Below are 8,915 nucleotides of genomic sequence, written 5' to 3'. Positions count from 1 at the left end.
CTTGTGCCGTTGCCAGTGAAGACTGAGGCAAAAAAAACCATTGAGCTCCTCGGCCTTCTCCATATCCTGGGAAACCAACTCTCCGGTTTCCTTCCATAGAGGGCCCACATGCCCACATTTTCCCTGATCCTCCTTTTATTCCCTGTGTACCTAATCTTAGGTGAAAGTTCTTTAAAGAATCTGACAATCCATTTGTGAAGGCGAGAGCACTTGTTCCGAGACTACTCAAGAAGCAAGTCCAGTTATGTTTAAGCACAAAGTTTCGCTATTTCTAGAAAAAAATAGGAGAGAGTCCTGCATACATTCAGTGTAGTCAGTCATACAGATGCATCTCGAAATATGTACTGCTACTCTCGCAGCTCTCATTATGCAGGATGCAACAACTTCTCTAGCAGTGCTTCTCAAGTATGCAGTAGAGTAAACAAGTTTGTGGGTCACCTACCCTTCCTATTTTGTTCTCATCAGATGACCATGTAGCACTGCTGATCAGATCTGGAAGGGAACAGCAAGGTAGCAAAGTGTTCACACCCATCATTAAGCTGTTGCTTTTAGAGTGCTCCTTAGTGCTAGAATTCTCTGCATTCTTGCTGTTTACTCCATAGAAGCTTGGAGCCCTCCCACCTTGTGTTGTGAAACAAAGATGTGTGCTGGCTTCAGTCAGGAAGGAGTTAACTTTCTTTACCATGGCTGCTAGGAAGCTGTTCCTGGATGCAGAGAGCAGCACTGATAAGGTCTCAGCTGGCGCTGGGGAATGCCTGCACCAGATTCAAGGTCTTTCTCCGCTTCTGATCCTGCAGCTGCGTTCCCAGCTCTCACTGTCTCGCTACAGGCAGTGCGGGGGACACACAGTTCAGACAGCAGACCCAAAATGACCAAGACAGTATTTCATTCCATAGTACATCGTGTTCGGGGCAGAGGCAGGGAATGGGTCTGGAAGCCATTACTCTCTTGCTCGTTTACTCCCATACACTTGCTCTCCTCTCCCTAATTCCTGCATTAGCTGCTTTGCTAACTCCTGTGCTGGCTCGTTCGTGAGGGAGTTGGTGGCTTTGTTTAGTTTTCCCAGTTGTGCTACTGCTGATAGGGTTTGCTCGGAATCTGCTGTGACAGCTCTCAGGCTCCGGCCCTCAGGCTGCAAGTCTCAGGCTCTCTAGCTGATTCACTTGTAAGCACCTGGTTGTGCATTGGTCAGTGGGTGGTGAGCAACTGTATCATAATTGTATCACGTTTTATTTCCTATTATTTTAAGTATTTATTAGTAGTAGTATTCATATATATTAATTTAGATTCAATCAGTAAATAGTTCTTATCTCAATTTTACGAGCTTCCTTATTTCTTTTTCCTCCAATTCGTCCCCTCTACTGGAGGAGGGGAGGGGGATTTGTGAGAGTGGCTTCATGGGATTTTGCTAGCCAGAGTTAAACCACGACAAGATGGAACATGGTGTTTTTGTTATTTCTTTGCTTGCATGATTCCACCACCAACAGCCAGAATGGAAACATTCTCCCACTACAGTAACTTGTTCCCCCTCTGCTGGTTACACAGAATGAAAGCAGGCAGCCATGGCTCTTAAAAGCTGGTCACATCCAACTTCACAGCTCCGCAGGAAACAGATTTGCATTGTTCACTTCCTATCTTCCTTAAATCAAGCAAACCTGCAATTAACAGCTACAACACTAATGAAAGCCCATTGCGTGGAATGAAGATGCAGTAATACAACCACAGAAGTATGAGGCCTCTACATCCTTCACTTCCTCTGGCATATATTCCTTTTCCTACAGCAAGGAAATGCTGTTAAGATAGCTGTGCTACAGAGAACCACTAAAAAGACCACAGTTCAAGTGAAAAAGGCAAGTCAAAGTTCATACTGTTTTCCAAGAAGCAAGTCCTTTCAGTTCCCCTTTACTATTTAAGTATGGATTCTGCTTTGTCAAGAATGTTACATGGTTTTTTGCTTCCATACTCACTTTTCTCTATCTGTTTTGTAGATCCGTGCAATCTCAGGCACTAAAGGATCATCTGGATTGGGATCACACAACAGAGAACAGATGGACAAAAGTACTAGGGAGAGAAAAAATATACTGAATTAAAGTGCAGCTGGAGACATCAGTACAAGTCAGCCCACCCACTTTCTTCCCCTCTAGCCATTAGTATTAGCATCATGTTTTAAAAATGCCAAGGAGCAGTAATCCCACAAACTTCAGCCAAGTTATTTTTAACAAAAAACCTTACCATTTAACTACGCAACTTTGCACAACCACAAATTTTTAAGTATCACCACCACAACCCGGAGCCTCCTGGAACAGGTGTTATCTGGTAACAGCCTTAAATCACAAGGCAGAAATGTTCTATCTGAAACCCTACCTAAAAGCCTTCTCAAAAAGCAATCCTGCTCTTGCACTTGAAATTCAGCTCTTCCGTAAAGCAGACAGCCTCATTGTTAATGACTTGCAGAAGCACTAATCAAAAGTCCAACGGCAGACAGATCCAACTGAGATGATAGAAGCATGAACTGCTCACAGGTACTTAGGAACTGTTTAAAAAAAAAATGCTGGTCTTGCAGAGAATTAATAGGCTTTATCCAATTATTTTCTAAGCATAAGATAGGTTGGGATTAATTAATTGTAAAAAGAGTATTGAAAATTAATCAAGAGAGCATCGCTTACTGCACTCACCAACCACAAAGCCCTGAACTTCAGACTCAGTATAAATAAATACTGTATATGTCCGTGCCGTGGTTTAATCCCAGCCAGCAGCTGAGCACCACCCAGATGCTCGCTCACTCCCTCCCTCCCAGTGGGATGGGGGAGAGAACTGGAAAACTGAGAAAACTCATGTGCTGAAATAAAGATGTTTAATATGTAAAGCAAAAGCAAAACAACAACTTCATTCCCCACTTCCCATGGGCAGGCAGGTGTTCAGCCATCCCCAGGAAAGCAGGGCTCCATCACGCGTTACAGTGACTTGGGAACAAACCCCACATCACCCCTTCCTTCTTTCCCTGGCTTTATATGCTGAGCACAATGTCATCTGGTCTGAAATATCGCTTGGGTCAGCTGTCCCAGCTGCATCCCCTCACCATTTCTTATGCACCCCCAGCCTGCTCGCTGGCAGGGTGGGTGAGGAGCAGAAAAGGCCTTGACTCTGTCTAAGCACTGCTCAGCAATAACAAAAACAGCCCTGGGTTATCGATGCTGTTTCCAGCACAAATCCAAAGCACAGCTACTGGGAAGAAAATTAACTCTAGCCCAGCCCCACACCACCCGATCCCAGAAGCCACATGCCGCTCCATGCGGCATCAACCTTCACCCACATAAGGAATCAGGAGGCTGCCTGCAAAGCCACAAATAGCACGTGCACATTCCTGTGTTCACACCAAAGTAGAAGGCAGTTAAGTTACAGGCACGGCACACTGGGACAACACTACACCAGGCGTGTCAGGGACATCTTGCCTCCCCTAAGAAACGCCAAACATTCCTTTGTATTGCTTTCTCTCAGCCTGTTTTTAGCAAACACTGCCACTCCATATGTCCCTTCACCGATAGCAGCAACGGCGGAGCTGTCACAGTGCATCCTCCAAGCAAGTTGGAGATGACAGCAGTTAGAAGTTCGAAGGCACTAAACACAAATCTGTTCAAATTTCCATCGGTTGTTACTGTGCTGCGGAGCAGGAGGCAGAGCTACCGTGCTGAAAGACAGCAGCTGAAAAATGAAAGAGAACAGCATGCATTCCGCTCCTCTGCTGGGGGTGGGGGGGGTGACTGTATTTTTTTTAAGATAGTTTAAAGCAAAGATCACAAAACACAACAGCTATATACAGCCAGAGAAAAGGGGGAGAATATGTCTGATCTTCACAGAATCATTTCGCTTGCAGAAGACTTTCAAGATCATCAAGTCCAACCATTAACCCAGCACTGCCGAGGCCACCACTAAACTATGTCCCTGAGCACCACACCTACACGTCTTTTAAATCCCTCCTGGGACGGTGACTCCACCACCTCCCTGGGCAGCCCCTTCCAATGCCTGACAGCCCTTTTTTTTTTTAACCCCTCCGGGGCCGGTGACTCCACCACCTCCCTGGGCAGCCCCTTCCAATGCCTGACAGCCCTTTTTTCATGTGGAAGTTTTTCCTAATATCCAATCTAAACCTTCCCTGGCACAACTGGAGGCCACCTCTTCTCATCCTATCATTTGTTACTTGGGAAGAGACCAACCCCCACCCCTCTGCACCCCCCCTTCAGGGGGCTGTAGAGAGCAATAAGGTCTGCCCCCAGCCTCCTCTTCTCCAGGCTGAACACCCCCAGCTCCATCTGCACTCCTCACAGGAACTGTGCTCCAGCCCCTTCCCCAGCTGTACAGGGGGACAATCCCATCCCTAGTCCTGCTGGCCACGCTGTTTATGACACCAGGCAGGATGCAGCTGGCCTTCTTGGCCAACATTCATGTAAACTGGAGAAGACTTTCAAAGCGAGACAAAAGTGAAAGCTTTGTTAGCTTTTAACTGAGCTGCTTGCTCAGCGATCAGAACACCAAGTACCCAGACACCCAGTTAATTCAGTCTTCCTACATAGTTCTGCAGATCTTTCACTAATGAATTATCAATTTCAAAAGCTGAAAGCTTCTAGAACAAGTTTAGTAATAAGCTGCTCCTGATTTAAGTGAACATAGTCCTTCGACTAGAATAAAAGATGACCTCTTCCTCCTTTTCCTGATTTTCTACTGTACACTGTGAAAGAATAAAGAGTTTAATTATTCTCTACCACCAACACTTGGACCATTTATTCAACTACCTCTCAGAATATAGCTTCAGAGCACAAAGACTCGTTGCTGGAGGCACAAAGAAACCATTAGTCTTGATGTGCTGTCCCTTAGCAAGGGACACAAGCTCATTTAGTACCTGTAGCACTTTACATCAGCTTCAGCACTCATTCCCCCTCCCACCCCTGCCCCCATACACTGAGTAAAAATCACATCGGTGACGTTTTTTTATTCACAGTCATGGGAATCCCTCTGCCACCTTATATCCAGCTGCTGCTGGTCAGTCCAGCTTCGACAGTCATTTCTCCAGCTATTTTACTGTAGCTCATTTCTTTGTATTTGTCAGACTCCACTGCTCTGGCTACCGAAGCTTCTTCAGCTGGCAGCAGGAGTAAAACAGCTAACATCTGGCCCTTCCCTTCAACAGAAGCCACAGGAAATCCAATCAAAGTTCTCTGGTCAACTACTGTGACTACTCCCTCGCGTTTTATCTTACCATGGTCCTTTAATAACCGAGGACTTTTCTGAACAATGTGGCTCACCCTCCATCAGCAGAACCAAGTTACAGTTCTGTCCAGTCCTGACTACCCTCCCCGACCACTGCAACTCCCCTTCCCCTAACACCCATGGTTCTGGGAGAGAGTTCCTCCTGGCGCACCTCACAGCAGCCTTGCCAAACCCCCAGCACCACCTGCTCTGGTGGTGTTCAGCTGTCAGTCAGTACGGACCCTGGGATAACCAGGGTGTTGCTTTGTGTCTTCCATTGCTACAGCAGCCCAGCAGGCTGATGTTGCCCACAAGCCTGTTTGCTTAGCAAGACGCAAGTCTGCCTTGAACAGCACCTCCTTTGCCAAAAGGAAAGGGAGAGTTAAGTCCCATCCCAGTCTAGGAGTTTTAGTTCTTGATTTATAGTCTTTCGACATGAGCATATAGCTCCTACTTGCTGGCCATTAAAAAAAAATCCCATGCTACTAATACTCAGTAAAACGGGCTGTGGTTTGTTAGAGCTCAAGCAGTAGCTAAATGCCTTCCCCGATGAATTCTGGCAGTCACTTCAAGAAACGTTTCTAGATTTCCTTCCTCAGCAGTTCCCTTGTTTCGTAGGAAGTATCACTCCAAAAACCTTGAATAAAAATGGACACAATAATTTGGCTTCAAGCTGCAGTGCTGCATTCAGCTGCTTTGGTTTATTTTTGTACATCTTCATTAATCAAAACCAGTCTCCATTATGCTTGCTCTCACTGGTAACTTCACATCTTTCCCTTTTTATCTGTATAGCCTCACCAAACAAAAGTATTTTTAACTGAGTTATCTGCTGAACCCAGCTATTTGTTAAAAAGAAATTTCTCCCTTGAGGTTTTCCACCAGAACACTACATATACCTGCACATTTTAGACCAACCAACATAGACAGCCTCCAGACCACTACAAAAAAAACTTGGAAAAAGGTACCTTATCAAAGTTTAAGGAGCCAAGTACAAGAGGAAGTTAAAACTGTCTGGTGTTCTTCGATGCACTGAACCCAGCTATTTGTTAAAAAGAAATTTCTCCCTTGAGGTTTTCCACCAGAACACTACATATACCTGCACATTTTAGACCAACCAACATAGACAGCCTCCAGACCACTACAAAAAAAACTTGGAAAAAGGTACCTTATCAAAGTTTAAGGAGCCAAGTACAAGAGGAAGTTAAAACTGTCTGGTGTTCTTCGATGCATCAGAGTAACTAACTAGACCAACACCGTGGAAGAAAAAAACATCACCAGACCACCTTCTTCTGCAATGAATTTCATAGCGAAGCCTTAACGTTTACCAGTCAAATAATTAAAACAACAGTAGAAGACAATTCAAAAATAGTCCACAAAAATCAAGGTTTGTAACCACAGAATAAGGGTGAACAGCTACACAAGACAGTTAGGTGACGTTTTACACCCTCTCCTACTCATCCTGCACGACCGCAGGCAGAGCTGCTCTAGTGGCATCAATCAGTCTGAGAGCATCCCTTGGAGTCCTTCGCTGAAACAGATGCACCAGTAGAAGTGTGCACTCTTCAGAACTTAGATTTGGATTTTTGTCAGTAACAGCAAAATAGATAAATTTTACTTCCCATCGCAAGGGGTTCAAGTACAGAGTTAGTTCTCATCTCTTCACTGCCAAAGCAGTCCAGTCTGGAGCAAAACATGAAGCAACTTATAGCACTGTCAGTTTGAAATTCCCTTTCACCCAACAATTGGGTATACTCAGCACCAGAAAGGTGGGTAATACTTCTGCCCTATGACCCTGTACTGAGACAGTGATCCCAGGCCATTAAGAAGTGCAGATGCTTTTCACGCAGAAGCCTGGGACATGACTTCCAAAAGACTGCCTACAGGAGGTGACAAGTACCTCCACTTTCTCAATGTAGAAGTCATTTTCAAAATTCAAAACTCCAATCATTCACTTTGTTTGCAAAGTCTAATATCCATCACTTCCAGCTGTCTCCTTAATATATGTAAGTCCAGCTGGAAAGACTGCCTACAGGAGGTGACAAGTACCTCCACTTTCTCAATGTAGAAGTCATTTTCAAAATTCAAAACTCCAATCATTCACTTTGTTTGCAAAGTCTAATATCCATCACTTCCAGCTGTCTCAATATATGTAAGCCCAGCTGGAACTGCAAACAAAACCTGCTTCAGTAAAGCACTCATCTATGGGTCATTTCAGTAAGGAGAAGCAACTGAGGAGCAACAGAATCTCCACCTGAATTACAGCAGGGAAATAAAAACCATCAACTCTTCCAAGGTAATGAGGTCCCCAGAAAAGACATCTGAACTGGTTGTGATCTGATTCAAAAGCTCTCTGGCGCAGTTACTGCTCTCTGGAGAGAGCCAATGTAGAATTCCTCTAAGAGTGAAGGGTCTTCTTGGGCAGCAAGGAGCTTAGGTGAAAAACAGATGATTGAGATCCTTAGCTCTCTCCTTAAGGGTCCCTGCTATCTTAACTTGTATGTTAAAGGCAAAGGTCACATCACTCTAAATCAGGAGGATGAGGGGGAATAGATTGCCTTTTAAGTAAGTTATTTCTGTAGGCTCAACGCCTGCATGGCACAAGAGGCCTCAGCAGACCCCAAGCCAGTCTTCTCCCACCAAAGGGAGGAATGTCTCTAAGCGAGTGTAAAGACTACACCAACAAGGCTTTTGTTAACACACCGAGAAGGTGAGGAGACAGTTACTTCATATGCCAGATGACCAGGACAGCAGGATGACACTTACTCAGCTGTCTGTCCTACCTGAAGTCACACAGCCTCGAGATCACCACCTAATCAAAAAGCTTGTGTACCAACACGGAACCGTTGGATAAAACCGGGAAGTACCAACTCTTGCACACCATGCTAGTACCACGAGTTCACAGTAGTGGCAGCAGCCCTCCTGCCTGGTCCGTCCCAGCTGAATGGCAAATACTACGCTAGGAAGTTGTTTCTGTGGAAAGCAATTTGTCATCTTCCTGGAGACCAGGCCACAGGCTCTGACAGACAGTGCCGGGCTTTCTGATCCAGCTCATCCACCCAAGTTTCTGAACGTGAAAGTAACAAAGTTCGTCCGCCCAGGTTTAATTCAGCCTGGTACTCTCAGGATTATGAAACATCTCTGCTTGCATATATTTGAGCTTTGGACAGCACTGCTGCCGAAGTATCCTTAATTGCATTTTGGAGGCGTCATCCAGCTGTCCCACTTCTCACCAGCTCGGGTTCCTCCTTTGCCCATCATCAGCCTGACAGCCAAATGTCTCCGCATCCAGGTCTGCTACTGCCTAGGTCACTGTTCCTTAAAAACAGGAAGAAAGCTGCCTCCTGGATGGAGTACTTGCCCATACAATCACTATTTCGAGTTTCAGGCCCCAGACCCTTGAAACTTCTGAGGCATACAGTTGCCAGAAAGTTTCATTAGCGCTGACAAACGTCAAGCTTGTAACATTAAAAAACCACAACTGTCCCACAAGTTCAAGGGCTGACTACCAAATGACTGGCTTATGACTGTACATGGGCAAGATGCATCGAAGTTAAAGCAAATCTGGACTCTGCTTGAGTTAAATCCTATTTCTTAACCACAGTCCCATTTCCAACTCTTCCAGCAATCTTACCTAGTCTCACAGGAAGGTTACCTTTAAATCTGAGCTGTTT

General features: G+C 45.2%; 1 protein-coding gene across 1 annotated transcript in view; it reads right to left on the bottom strand.

Moving 5' to 3' along the window:
• Positions 1–1,963: 1,963 nt before the first annotated feature.
• Positions 1,964–8,915, bottom strand: part of LOC104508607 (ubiquitin-conjugating enzyme E2 D2-like) — a gene marked incomplete at its 5' end in the record, with an annotated part of 15,828 nt that continues 8,876 nt past the window's right edge. The window contains one exon of the mRNA XM_010150330.1: positions 1,964–2,061. Coding sequence (XP_010148632.1) covers positions 1,964–2,061 — 98 coding nt within the window. The remainder of the gene's footprint in view (positions 2,062–8,915) is intronic.

Source organism: Eurypyga helias, unplaced genomic scaffold (assembly GCF_000690775.1).
Source record: "Eurypyga helias isolate BGI_N326 unplaced genomic scaffold, ASM69077v1 scaffold8700, whole genome shotgun sequence".
Lineage (NCBI taxonomy): Eukaryota > Metazoa > Chordata > Aves > Eurypygiformes > Eurypygidae > Eurypyga > Eurypyga helias.
Note: the sequence above shows the minus strand (reverse complement) of the source record. Positions and strands in the feature narration are given on the sequence as shown.